This window comes from Cupressus sempervirens, chromosome 2 (genome assembly GCF_028749045.1).
Source record: "Cupressus sempervirens isolate cs-2001-9-10 chromosome 2, ASM2874904v1, whole genome shotgun sequence".
Classification (NCBI taxonomy): domain Eukaryota; kingdom Viridiplantae; phylum Streptophyta; class Pinopsida; order Cupressales; family Cupressaceae; genus Cupressus; species Cupressus sempervirens.
The window spans coordinates 605,658,284-605,673,630 of NC_143119.1; the positions used below are offsets into that span (position 1 = coordinate 605,658,284).

Genomic DNA, 15,347 nt, shown 5'->3' on the forward strand with positions numbered 1-15,347 from the left:
AGCAACTCTTTATACCCCAGAACAATAATCTTAACGGTCCAGCAACACTTAAAATATTGAATCTTACGTGATATAGACCAAGAGCTCAGTTTTAATGTAATAAGTGAATATGCGGACAAGTATCTTGTTTTATAACTTACTTAGATGTATAAAAATGTATCATTAATAGTTTGGAAAACTATTACATAGCAGTTAGCATTATTCTGTAACTGTTTGTGTTGTAATCTTGTAAAGCAAATACTTGTCTTGGCTGAAATTTAATAAAATTGATTCTCTACAATTTATGAGTCCACAATCATGTCCACGGGCAATCAATGTGCATCAGATACAGCTAAGCATTCAATAATATTGTCTATATACTTTATTTCAGTTTCTTACGAGTTGCCAAAGCAATTATGTGCATCAAAAGAATTTGTGCGTCAGTCTCTTCAGGTATAAAAAGAAGGCTTGAACACAATTATAAGCATCCACAAAATTTCTTATATTTGCTTTGCAGTTCTTTTATGCTTGAGATTTAACTATAACAACTATATAAGCTTAAATCTGCCACTTATCCAAATAGTGAAGCACCATACATTAGATTTTACACTAATTACCACCAAAATATCAAAGAAATAGAGTGATTTTTTAATATGTAATACTGCTTGTTCATCGGATCTGGCTTTTTCAGCTTGAATGCAGTGAATGTTTTTCCCAAATACATACATACTAATCAACTAGGGACCTAGAATGCTCTAGGTGTGCAGTATCTTCTGTCTCACAATAGCCGAAACTGTCCTCAATTCTATAGACTATACATCATTGCCAATTAAAAATGTAATATCATACTTGAGGATTACATTTACAGTAACTCTAGAAAAGCAAGTCACTTGCTCATAGCTGTCATCTCTTTGGTAGCTATAAAACTTTGAACTTTATTTCCTGGAAATGCAAACTTTGAAATGTCCACAAGTGATTTGAAGCTGTATGGTTCGTGCATGGCAATCTCTGAGAGGACCTTTCTGTTGAGCTGAATATTTTCTTTCATCAATCCATGCATAAATTCTCCATAGTTCACCTGAATTTTTTCACAAAGAATATCATGTCATCGTCACAAAGAATATAATGTCATCGTCACCTCAGTAGGCAACCAAGAAAATCACTTTTGACTCTCATTCAAAAACTCTCCTTTTAACTGGGATCAACAAAAAGGATGAATATAAATATAGTGCTATCATATTTATATGCACTAATTGGATGGAGCTCACAAATAATCCAATTATAATAGGAAGGACCAGGGTAAAAACCACCACCTTAAGAGCTTAAGAAGCGACAGTTTAAGCATATAAAAGAAGGAAAACAAAATTAGAAGGAACCCCAAACGATTTGCAACCTTTGTCTGGCAACAACAAATGAACCCAAAAATTTGGAAAACTTTTCCACACAATAAAATGAAAGATGATGCTAACGTTCAACTCTGATTTTATGGACTAAGGAATGATTGAAACAAATAAAGGTGAGAACAAAGGGAGTGCCCACTTTATTATACAGTAAAATATGGATGATTATTATAATTTTTAAGATAATGTTTCCCCTCGTAAAATCCAACATTTGAAACTATAATAACCTACAAAACTCTTATCACAATCTGCAAGAGACTACAAACACTGTCCAACACCATGTGAACTAATTGTGTGCTCCCAATAACCTGCAACAAATGAAGAGCTCCACCTCTTGTCTTCAACTTGAAAAAATTGTTCAACACAAACTTTTAACTGTTATTGTTTATGGATTCCCCCAGTATGATGCCAAAATCAAAGAAGAGTTCAAATCTGATCAAATATAGCTCCATCCTAACAAGAACCTCAACCACTGTCTAAAATTACTCAAGTGGGGCATACTACTCAACATTAATTCCACATACAAATGAGACCTTGAAAATGCAATATTAAGGAATTAGTGCAATCCAAGTTCAATTGTACCTTGTGGAATAATCCAGTTACAGAAAAGCTCCAGAGCTTCAAGGTCAACTAGCTAAAATGAGAAAGGATAGAGTAGGATAATGAAGACGAGCCAATTTGGCAATATGCTATGACAATTTATTTAAGGCCTGATAACGTTGAGTATCAAGAGCTGTGTTTTCACCATCAAGAGCTATTTATCAAGTCTATAAGACGAGCATGTTGAGGTGGTGCATGCTTATCTTCAACCAACGTGTCCAAGCACATTCCATCAAATCATGCCAAGTGTACACGTAAAGTTCAATGTCTTTACCTAACCTATTGTCTGATTGCTCTATCAAAGCAATGTAACTTTATCAGTAGCCCATGGATTGGTGCCTTCTTCTATAAGCTTCTACCTAACCCATTTTCTCATTGGTCGATAAAACCATTGCAATTTTCTCATTGGCCCAGAAAGGTGGTGCCCAATTGTAATTGATCTTAATTGCTTGTAGCTAGTAGGTGAAACTTTAAAAACCAGAATTGATTGTATTAGCTATACACACTCTTAAATAGAGTAGTAGGTGAAACTTCAAGATCTAGAATTGATTGTATTAACAATACACTCTTAAATAGAGTTTACAGATGCCATAAAAAGTGTAAAGTGAAAAATGAATTTGTCTAAATTAAGACACCTAAAAATAGAACTGATTAAGAGAACTAATAATAAAGCTTAAATAGCCATTTACTAGAGTTCTAGAAGAACGAGCTAAATATAGCAACATCTTAGGATACCAAAAATATATTCTAATACCCACCCTTAATGGTCATTCTACTAACTACCCCGTTTTATACAATACATGTCATGTACTTACAACTCATTCAGAAAATTTTGTTGTTGCTAAGACCCTCGTCATTTTACCAACTATCCTGCAGAAGCAAATACATGTCTTGTACTTAAAAATCATTAAGAAATTTTTGTTGTTGCTAAGACCCTCCCCAGATCTGCAGAATGTCAATGACCATGAGCAGCCAGAAAAACAGAGAAGGTTGTCCCCTTCTTCAAATTTGTCTGCAACAAGAGACTGAAGTCTGCCACTGAGATGATTCTGCCACGAACCATCCAAGAATTTGAAAAACCTGACCCAAAAAAAAGCACAAAACATCCAACCTAATGATGGATAACTAAGAAGCCCTTCCCTGTAGACAGATACACACTGAAAATAGTTGTCATGGTATTAAGGCAATAATTGGCAAACCCTCCAAACCGCTGCAGATGGGCAGGATGCCCCAAAACTGTAATGTCCCTTTTTCTGATTATATAGACACTACGCAAATTACCAAATTCCTTCTTCAATTATCCATTTAGTTCAATGTGATAGAGATGCAAATTAACAAATTACTTAGAACAATGGACATAATAACATTCAATAATGAATCATAAATATGACTGGTAATTCCAAATGCACAGTGAATCCTTTCAATGCAGTCAGATGTTTCTGCAGTTTCAGAACACTTTCAAGTGTAAAGGTTGTTTTCAATGTTACAATATTTTAGGTACACTCGAGCATGTAAAGCCATCTCAGATCTTCAAATGGATTATATGCTCTACTTACAGGTTAACACGTAAACTTCAGGCAGAGATATGTCGTCTCTGATCTTTCAATATTACATATGCAAACTGTATCTGCCAATAGAGCCGTCTCAGATACATATAATTGCGGTATATGCTCTTCTTATGGACCTTGTCTCTGATATGCAATTATAATGCTTGCACCAGGGGTTGCAACAGCAACCTTCTATGCTCTACAAATGAGCTACTCCAAAAAGGGAAATTTAGTATCAGATATTCTTCAATCCTCCTTGGAGAGCTGATCAGCTGAATTTAAGTATGTATCGAAGAGAAACGATGGGAAAATGCCAATCTTCACAATTAGTAATTGCAATTTACTTGCAATAATTGGAACCAATTATCATAAGTAATCATATGTACTGTTGTTTAGACTTATTGATATATGCCAGGTATCAATGGAAAATGAATATAGCCACCACTGAGTATGGAATTGTTATTTGCTCATGATAGGTATAGTCGATTATCAATATGTTACCCGATAATAATCAAACTAGGATGGCAAGAAAGTGGTGCATCTGTTTCTTTTTTTGTTATCCATGCAGTCAGTTATGTTATGTGATATCAACAAATATTTCTTTGAGAACATCCACTGTTCTGGAATTGATTATTATTTTTACTTTTACCCCCTTTCAGCTCATTGGCATTTTGATGAACAGTTTGCTAGTAACCTGCATGCTAAAGTGCTAAAATTTCTTTTCTAACAGTATGCTGATGGTTTGTTTGTTTTACAATGAATAGATGTGTTTATTGCACAAACAGATTTAGGAAATGAAATAGCAACCATTAAAAATTAAAACAGAGAATCTGACTCATGCTCCGGGCTGGAATATTATGGATAGGGGGCAGATTCCCTTTGAGATGGTGCAGGAATTTGATGAACTTGTTGCTCAGGACAGAGCTCCTTGTTGAGCTCTCCTTCTTGTTATCTTTTGTCTTAATAAATTTTTACCCCTCTTTTTCCAAAAAAAACAGACAATCTGACTTGCATCAACTATTTCATCAACAATATTCAATCAACTCCTTTTTGACACCACAGTTCTAATTACAGTAACATTGATATGCTATTTTTAGATATTTATCAACAATACAATTTTTTTTTAAATCGCATACCAGACTTGCTCTAAGAAACAACAGCAATTGCAGATTCTAGATGTCTCAGTTCAATATGTCCTTGGTATTTGCGGCTACATACTTCAGCATTTGGTTGTCTACAGTCCTGTACAGACAATCCCTGAGTATCATCGGCTTGTAAAGCACCTTCAGATTGCTCTTTAGGATGATAAGATTCTGTCCAAGAAGGTTGCAGACCATATATAGTGCCTTCTACTGATCTTCAGACTAAAACGTCACCTCGCCAGATGATTTTCAACCTCCAATCAAACTGCTACAATAATACTTCAGACATCTATAGATATTTATCTCATATACAGTCTGCTATGAATTTGCATGCCCCTTTCTTTCAGTCAGTATACTTCAGCAAAGCAATACAATCTTCAAATGAATTTTCCCCTGCGCTAAGGGTTTGGCATTCAAACTCAGATCCAACCTTCCAATTATAAAGTAATGCCACAGAAAATTAAACTCTCGTAAACTTAAGATTTTACTTTTAAACTCCAAGATGAATCCCAAGACCATATCTCTCAATGGCATTAGGATCAAAAGCAAAGAGGTTTTGGCATCCTCTGAGCCCAAGAAAGAAATCTCCAGCAGTTCGCCAATTTCATCAATATCCAAGCATAACCAAGCATGCTGACAGAGGCCATTTCCATCTCTTTTATAGCATTTTCCAAGAGCCTTTTCACTTACCTTGAATATGTGGGATAAAACAATCAATTTTTTTGGTCATTCTTATAATTTTGAGATTTTTTCTTTTATCCCCTGTTTCTCGCGGCTACTTTTTCGCGATCATTTTTCCTTTAATATTTTCATGCCATATAACAAAATTTTCCTTCACTTAAGTCCCAACTAACTTTTATTTATGCTTCCAATGTAGAGACTAAGTAGAGTCATTTAATTAAATATTTCCCACAACTATAGACTATACATTAATAAAGTTAATTTTAAATAATTAAATTAACTGTAGAAAATAACTTTATTAACACATAATAAAATATATCGATGATAAGAAAATGAATTTATCAATATTAAAGAAATTATCAATACCTCTGCCAATGGATGTCCAATTATGCCCATAATGACTTACTATAAAAAGTAAGTGTGCCCAAAGCTGCCTTAGATCGCCTCAGAATGAACTGCAATTGAAACTGCCTAGGCCAAAAAGCCTCAAATTCCCTTTTATGTATTCTTAGCCTACAAGACCAAAGAGAAATAGGCTTAAGAACAATTTCATACAACATGTGCTAGAAAAGTGGACATAAGAATCCACCCTTCCAAAAATTATTTGTCCTCAAGCAATTCTAATGCTCCCCCAAGATCAGTATGCAGAATCAATCTGAAATTGAGTTTGATCCTAGCGTCCCGAGCCAACCTAGGAGATTTATAGTTCCAACCATTGAGCATTGCCCTGCTGGATGCCAACACAAGAGACCTCTTGACGACTAGCAAGTAGATCAATCAAATGCTGCACTATTTTTGTCCACTTCTCAAGAAACTACTCTCCAAAAAAACTAAACTAGAACACAATAAGAGTAAACCCCTATGAGCCAACATTGACTTGATCATCCTTAGTTGTTGAATTGCGAAACCAAGTGATCCTAGGGATCCAAATCAATCTCATAAAGGAACCATCATCCTAACATTGTGCTGCTTTGATCACAATGTTAAACACCTTTAACTGTGGCATCCCAATAAGATCCCGTTGACGTGACTTTGTTTCACGTCAGGCCAACAATTTAACAATTGTCACCGAATACCAAAGAGTTGGGCCAATATCGCCTAAAAGAGTGCAGAAGAGGAACTTCCCACTCCCAAAATCCTGGTAACCGAGTCACGATCATGCTAGGAATAGGACAAGATGTATAAGGGGTGACTGTTATTCACATTTAGGGGGCCTGCTAGTTGGTTTATGATTAAGCATTGGATTCCTAGAGACGATATCTAAGTGATATTCCCAAAAAGAACCGAAGAGAAAACAAAAACAAGGGCCTACGAAGTTAGAGATTTAATCTACCTATATAGACTACCTTTACCATTATTATCATCAACAATACATATTTAGATGGCAAAACTACTTAAATTTATGTCCAATCAAGCAATCTAACGTAAACAAGTGCTCCAATGATACTGATACTGAAGTAAACAATAACGTTCAAATTTATCTATGTCAAGGACAATAATAATCAGCAAAAGAAAAACACTCACTGTATTCGAAGAGAAATGGATACCACTGCAGCATTGCAAAGTCCCTCTATTAAAATCAAAGCTTACAAATACCGGCAAGCTGTGGGTGAGACACAGAATGCTCCAAGGAAGCAGTATTTCATTGATATCAAATGTGTATTACAATGTGTGGTTGACAAAAATATGCAACAGCGGACACTAGAAGGTAAAATTAGTGATTCGACCAACTCTTAAGGGGTCTTTGATTAACCTATTTACTCACAAATATTTACAAAGGATACAATCATTCATAGCAGTTCCTCGGGGAACCCCCATAATCTACCATCTACTAACTAGGCTTTACAAGATGGCACTACCTGCAATATGTACAATTTACAAGAGTGAAAGGGGTAGAAGGAAGCAAGAAAATGGGAATAGGTAAAGGGGCATTCGAAAGATTTGGATCTTGATGAAATCCCTGCACGCTTGCTCCTATCAGGTCCACTGTCTTTCGTCTTTCTAGCCGCTTGTCAAATAGTAAAGAGCCCTCCACTCTTCTAGGTATGACAACATTAAATTCTTTGTGGGCACTTAGGAGAATGTGCAGGCGCAAAAACCATCTCTGACACTATCTTCATTAATGCCCATGGCTTGTACATTCTGACATTTATTATCTTGACGGTGGTTGGTCAACTTCATAAAGACCCCGATATGCTCCGCCATAAATGAATTTAAAGAATCAAATAATATGGTTAACAGTCCAGAGTTTTAAATAACTGTTACCATGAAACAAAGAATTACAAAATTTGGGTCATGGGGAGGAGGAATCTCGCTGCCCGGAATTTTCCTTTATCTTTTGGACTGCCATGATGAATTTACAGACAGCCTCGCAGTCAATCTCCTTTAGACAATCCAACCAAATCTTAGACTCCTCCAGCTGAAACTCCACGCCTAAAATGGCATTTTCCAGATGTCCATAATCTCCTTTGGCATCGTAGAGCTCAAGCAGCATCCATGTTACGGCATTCATGGATGTGCTGAAACCTTTGGATCCCAAGACTACTTTCTCTACATGCTTGTAGAATCAACCAAGCAAAGAATCCACAGAGGTAAATACTCTCTTCCCATGGGTCAAATCCCATGATGTTCTTTGCACATTTTGAAAATTCTTCCAGCCAGTTTTGGAGCTCTTCATTTTGGGGCCACAACAAGCTCAACTAGGGTCTAATTATCTTGATCCTACCCCAACCAGCTAGTAGCAAGAGCGGAAGAAGTCAGCATCATGGTTGCTCAATATACTGTACTCCTTGAGAGTTGTCCTTCCTGTTTGCATTATCTCTATGAGGATATCCCTCCATTGCAACAACACTTGTTCTTCTCACTCCCATCCAATCGAGTATTGCCATGTCTGGTTCCCAATTCCACCCCTTTATAAAATGACCCTAAGGACATGGCCAGGAAGGACCTTATTTCCTTCATCTATGCAGTGATCCAACCATCAACTGCTAGTGCCTTCCTCTTCATTCCTCTTAACTCCTCAAGCTCCTCTAATAATACTAGGGTCTCTCGCTATGAGGATTATGAGGCCTTTGATGCAATCAGCAAAGCCAATTCATACAATAGGACATTGAGGTTGGCATTCTCCTTTAGATTTTCAATCTTTTGTACAAACCTTTTGTACCTATCCCAGGCATTGGCATTGGCTCTATTGAGATCAGCTATCTTTGTAGCAGGGGTTCAATGTCCTAGTGATACCTCCACAACATTGTACTTGTGGTCATCGGGTGGGATTGCCACGTTGATTGATGCTTCTCCTCTGGGCTCATCCCTCATTTGGTACATAGCCCTCACTCTCTTCTTTGGCCTTCTAGCTTGGTGGTCCATTGCCTCCACTATGTCACTTAGCAAGGGGATGGGCGGCAAGATGCAACAACTCTCTTTGTCGCTCTTATACTAACCAATCAGATGGTGTCAAGCCTACAAATCCTAGCACGCCAACTTTCGGTTGCACTGCCTCAAACGTCCCAAACCCCACCGACTCTTCTCTCATAGACTCCTCAGAGACCGCCCTTTCCAAGTCACCTTCCAAAACCGTGGCACGAGTATCCTCCTTTTGCTTCTCCCCCACAACAACTACTCAAGAGGGACATTTTCTTCGAGGCTTCAAGCACCTCTTCTATGTACTTTTCAGCCTCTTCCGCAGCCTATGTTGGACCTCACAAGCTTGTGCTCCTCCTTGTTGGAGTTGTTCCTCCATTTAAGCATACTCTTATTGGAGTATCTCGGCTTCCTCCATTGAGAGTCTTTATGCCTCGATTTTCTTTAGTTTCATTTCTTGGAGACAAAGGCGAGCTTATTCCTCTTTCTTCTTCGATTCCTCCTATTTTTGATGGAGGCATAAATATCTTCCTTTCATTTATTCTCCACCTCTTGGAGACAAAGGTGTTATTGTTCCTTCCATTCTTCCTTGCGACAAAGATGCTCTTCCGCCTTCCACAGGGTCACTTCGTCGAGAACAGCTTGTGCTGCTTCCAAATTTCAATTTATTTTGGTGCCCTCTTTAGTAAACCGGGTCTCTATACTAACGCTTGGTCCGTCCTCCATCAAAACTTCATTAACATTTGTCCTGGCTAGATCATCCAAATCTACCACCTTTGGGAAATCCTGGATGGGGAAATCGTCTCTGATTTTCACTGATTGTTCTGTACTCCCTTCCCCTGAGGCTTTCACAGTATCGCCCTCAAGGCCTTAACTCTTTTGCTTTGGCCTTTTATGAACCAATGGGGAACTTTCTTCTTGTATTGTTGCCTCAACTTTGAGATCCACCTAGATCAGCCTCATGCTTAGAGCTTCACTGGAAATTGGTGGGACACTGCTTAACAGAGTTGTTACTCTGTCCACACTTGACTACATTGTTGCAGCAAGCTTTCTTGATGCTGCCATTTTATTTGCTACCTTTCGCATTATTTATTTAGCCGGTAGGTTATCTAAATCCGACTGAGTCGAAGGTTCCCTGACCTTTTGGTTTCCCTTGTCCCAACCTTCCAGCTAACGAGGCGGGGGTGGTACTATTCTTGCTTTTTTGAAAGTGGAGAGTTTTTGCAACAAGCCTTCTTGAAATACCAGTGGCTTCACTTTGTGCTCTATCAGGTCCTATCTCAGATCCTCCATCGAAATCGGCTTCAACACATCCCAATGTATCAGTGGGAGGCTAGTAGTGCCTATCTTTTGACTCTTACATTACTCATCTCCATCCCAAAAATCCTTGAAATTCTAGAGAAACGCGAGACCGAAGTCTTCCATCTCTTTAATCATCGTCTAACTGAACTTCTTTCTCACCTCAAAATTGCTCAGGAGGTCCTCCAAAATCCTCCAAGTCTAGAGCGTGGTGACAGTTGGTGGCATTCGATCTTCAGCCAAAGTAATCAAAAATCATGCCTCTACAAGTAAAATGACTCAAAATTATAGGCCGTTAACTCCTCGACCTCTTAGGCTTGCACCAATGTACAAGAGTACTCTCCACATTGGATGGGAAAAGAAATATCTATGATTTTTTTCGTGCTAACTTGGAAGAGTTCCAAGCCCTACCTACAAAATTCTAACAAAATTACCAGAGTCGAATAGACCCAAGGAAGCTTGTAGGGTTGTCCGTTGTACCATGCCACTTTGATGTACATGAATTTCTGGTACTGAATAAAATAGGCACCCCACTCTCCAACCAGCTCTCGCAACATTTGAGGCGGTGATCAACATCTTCTGATGGGAAAATTGCCATCTCAGCCAAAAAGCAGTCATTCACCTGCACAAAGTGCTTGAAACCGTTGTCAAATGACAGTTGTAGGTAGTAGTCCCATGGACTATGACTATCCAAGCCTAGAGTGACGGTCGTTACTTTCTTTGTTGTGAGGCTTGGAAGTCCTGGTGTTTTTCGTGTCATGAGCCAAACCATATAGGAGGTCATCATAAAATTTCTCTCCTTTTCCTCTAAGCAATCATGTAGGCCCTTCAATTGACCCCGAAGGGGGCGTGAGAAAAGCCTCGCCCAATCAAACTTTGTCTTCCTAATCATGATGGATGCGATGCGGTAGTACATCAATGGAGCAAACTCATGAACATGAGTTTCCCTGAAGATACAACAAAGGCAACAAATGCAAAAATGGGTGGGCTCAATGAAGTCAACCCACAAAAAAGTGAGGGACATCTTCAAACCTCTCTTAGGCCAGCTTCTATTTATCTATCCCCAAACCTAGTCCTCCAACGTCGCGAACTATTGAAGCACCTCCCTTCTAGTGGGGAGCAATTGCCCTTGAAAATTCTAGACAATAGAGGCTCTATTGTATTGCCTCCTTGTCAATAGCCATGAAGGGATCACCCAAAGTCCAGACGACAATCTTTTTATCCTGATCATAGAATTTGGCATACAAAACCATGTGTTCTAGACACTAAACGGAGTAGGGGAAATACCCAAGCTGCAAGAGTCCACAAGTAGCAATTTATAGGGCCATAGGATCTCGATTCCTCTTCCTCTCCATAAGTTCATCACCTAATGCCTAGAACTCTTTCCATTCCCTAATGTCAATTTCAGTTATGTTCCAGAAGGTTGTGTCAACTTTGGTGAGGCAGAGGACCTTGTCCTCCCGATACTTGAGAACCAGTGGTACCTTTGTCTTCTTCACAGAGAGACCCGCATCCTAAGTACCCACAGATTCACTTGATGGCACCATGGTTATCTGCAAGGGTCAGATGTTAGTTGGTATTATATAGTTAACAACTTTACCAAGTGTCAAAAGGTTTTCCTAGTCCAAGGTTCTGGATTCTCCCATTGGATGAGTGATCATATGGGAGGATCCAGAAACTCAAAGCTCGAAAGCATATTAACGCATACTTCGTAAAGAAAGAAAGTGGAATCCGGAATGATCATACCTTGCAAGTGTAACACTACCTTTGTCGAAAGGAAGGATGGAGACCACCAAAGCCCAAAAACCTATTGCATCATGACATCATTAAGAATAAAAAAACTATATTACCCTTGGTCATTTTAGTCAACTATTCTACCAGAAACCGATTTTGCATTCCTCAGAGGAACTCTGGTGATGTCGACTGATATGTTGAGTTGTCTTAGTCCTGCAAAAAAGATTATTATTTATTATCCGCATGTATGAGAGAAGATGATGTGACAGCCATTTAAATTTTTGAAAAGCAGCATATTTGATGTGGTAGCGAAAGATGGTCCCCAAAGGCATAGCAATTCCCTTGGCCAACGATGGACGAAGGAGAACCACCATTCATTACTACCAAGATCCTAAACAAACTGTCGACGCATGATCAACAATCCACCACTACTCAGGGACGAGTTGGACAACTCTCCTCAACTTGACCAAATTCCACCAAAGAATGATGGAATTGAACCAAAATGACACCTGTGGAAGCAAGTCTACAACTCTTGGGTTAAATTAGGAGGACAAACTCAACCTGTGGAATCACACCCCCACACCAAACCAAGGAGACAAAACTAGCAGAGGCATGCAAAAACACACTCTACAACGCACAAGCAAAGAAAATAAGTGCACAAAAGAAAACTTTGCAAAACCCCTCCAGAGTTGAAGGTCGACACACTAAATCAAACAAGCACAGGGAATTCCTCCCTGCAAATGTCACTCAAAGACATGAATTTCGGCCACCGAAGCAACCCCAAATCCATGTCCTCGATTAAATCTATAGGGCAGGATTCCTTCCGCCATTGCAAAACAAGGGCTAAGAAAAATGGGCTCTGCCTGGACAGGGACCAAGAACCAAATGAAAACAAAGAAAAGAAAACAAACACTAAGGAATATGGAGGGTTGGGATATGAACCAGCTACCTTTAGAGCTCGAACACTATTGCAAACTCGCACTAATGTCCAAATCCAACTTCGTCCTGTAAGCTTCACTACTCAGAATGCTATTGGCACGCAAAATCCACTTGATCAAACACACGAGAAGTAACTAACTTGCACATGAAAGCACAATTCACAAAGCACTACTTATCGCACCAGTTAAATAGCCTAGTAATTAGGTCAATTAAGCCATATTAATTGCTTTACCTTCAAGGTGAATTCTTCCTAAGCGTCAAGCTCGGGATTTCGAGAATCCCTTCCCACCATGCTGAGGAACAGGGGAGGAAGAGGCTCCGCAGAATCCAAAGTCCGACTACCTCTTTGATCCTTAGGGACATCTCCGACACGAAGGCAGAGATTTCTATTCCTTATTGCCAAGACACAACAATGACACCCGACACACAAGGGACGATGTAACCCGAGATCCGAAGGCCAAAGGGCAAAACACCAAAGACTTGCCTCGAAGAGAGACAAGAAAAATGAGGGGACCCAACTTTTTATCCACAATAAGTAGGGACAGGTAAGTAGAGCATAACAAATCCATAATTGCAATCTCAATAGCTAACACAATCCTAGGCAATTGGAAGAAATATCTACTCAACCCAAACCCATAATCCTCAATATATATCCTCATGTAGTTCCAAACATGAAACAAATCTTGTTTTTAATAGGGAATACTGAGACAGGGGTGAGTCAGTATTCCAACACTTGTGGGCCAATAATGGATTTCAAAAATAAACCATTAAATTGCATATATGAATGAACTGAATAATTATAACAAGCATGCCACAAGAAAATTCATAACAACATATCTTGTTAACTAGGAAAACCCTAGCCAAGGGAAAACCCTGATAAGGATGGTGCCCACAAAATGATCCACTAATCAAAAGTACCTTGTGAAAAGTTTTGATCCTATTAAGAGTCTATTACATACATATAGTGTCTTTGCCCTTGTTAGAGGACTTGACCTTGTTAGAGATCTCAACCTTGTTAGGAGTTGTATTACAAAATGTGCTCACTGCACTAAAACAATATACAACTTTACAAGTAGTATAGAGAAATACCAAAAGTGTGACTATACTAATATCTTCAATATCTAATTAGTCTTTTGTTGTTCCTTCTATCTGATCATGCCCATATATCTCTACTCTGCTCTAATCATCAAAACATTCGCATATCATCACAAAAGAAGTTCACATAACATAATCATAGCATGGTATAATTATGTGTGTCTTTGCATATCCAAATGACCTTCCTTTATACCAATTTCCTTGTATTTTTTACTAGGGGATCATTTTATGGTTACCATCCCCATTGGGGTTTTTCCTTGGCCAAGGTTTCCCTAGTTAACAAGACATGGTGTTATGAGTTCTCTTGTGGCATGCTTGTTATTATTATTCAATTCATAACTTCATTCATATATGCACGTTTATGGTTTATTTCTAATATCCATTATCGGGCAAGAAGTGTTGGAATATTGATTCAACCCTACCCCTACCTCAGTATTCCCTATTTCTAACAAATCTATCACAAATGAGGTACTAGTGAAACTATTTGTACAACTAATCCCGAAATCAGCTAACCAAGTAGTGCATCTATGTTCAACAATTGGAATTATATCACTGGCACATACCCTCCAAGTGTCAAGGCATGAAGCTTGAGTACGCCAACAAACCCAACCTATTGCAATCAACCAAATTTTATCTTCAAATATGCATACTAACATCATGAAGTGACTGCAACAACACAAACTCTCCAAAGTGGAGAACAGCTTAAATATGCCAAGAACTCCTTCATTTGGTTGCACTGAAATCTGCAATTGATCAAAATCAGACTGCCCCAAGATCGAGATCAAGATAAACAATGTGAAAAAGCTAGGACAACAATAAACAATCAGAAATATCACTGGATACATAGAACTCATGAATATGAGAATAACGAAAAAAACCCATCTCCTATGATCAAATCTTCTTTGTCATCAACCCTCAACCAAGAGCTGCTCATTTGCTGCACTAAAAAACCATCCAACTCATTTGCAAATTGAAATTTGTAATCTGATCAATGAGTGGACAGTGGTGCTAAGTTGTTAACATCCATTATTACAACTCCAGCACCCTCTAAAAGATGAACCATACCATAAAGAAGTTTGTTTCCCAGACAACTCCAAAGTAAACTGTTGAAGCTCCAAGAAATCTCCAACTGGAAATCTTTACTCTCTCAACAAAAGAAATTGTATCAACTCCTCTGAATAAGAGAACCATGAAGTGAAGTGATCCATTCTTTGCCAAGCAACACTCTTGAGATTGACCATTTGTTCAAAGCACAAATAGAATAAAAAGATGGCTTGTAAGGAAATGAACAGCACTATCCACTCTGAAATTTAGATCATCTCTCCAAAACTCACTCCGATCATCCTCACTAAGCTCCCTTATTTCTTGTTGAAAATTACAAGCATGTATAGCCAACCATGAATGGGTTCCAGCATTCCTACAAAAGGTGCACAACACAACTCCAAGTGCCATCCAAAACAGATTACATATCATGGAATTTGTGACTTATTTGTTGATCCCTTGTAGCCTATGAAGTGTGATGAACAATAGTCATCTTCAAAACTAGTCCAAAGCAAGATTACCATGATTTA

The 15,347-nt window shown here is 38.5% G+C and overlaps 1 protein-coding gene across 2 annotated transcripts in view; it reads right to left on the bottom strand.

Annotated features, from left to right (window-relative positions):
* Positions 1–604: 604 nt before the first annotated feature.
* LOC149574846 (uncharacterized) overlaps positions 605–15,347 on the bottom strand; it is a 70,650-nt gene continuing 55,907 nt past the window's right edge. For both annotated transcript variants that reach the window (XM_089814687.1, XM_089814686.1), the window contains one exon: positions 605–1,057. In XM_089814687.1, coding sequence (XP_089670813.1) covers positions 866–1,057 — 192 coding nt within the window. In that variant the 3' untranslated portion in view covers positions 605–865. The remainder of the gene's footprint in view (positions 1,058–15,347) is intronic.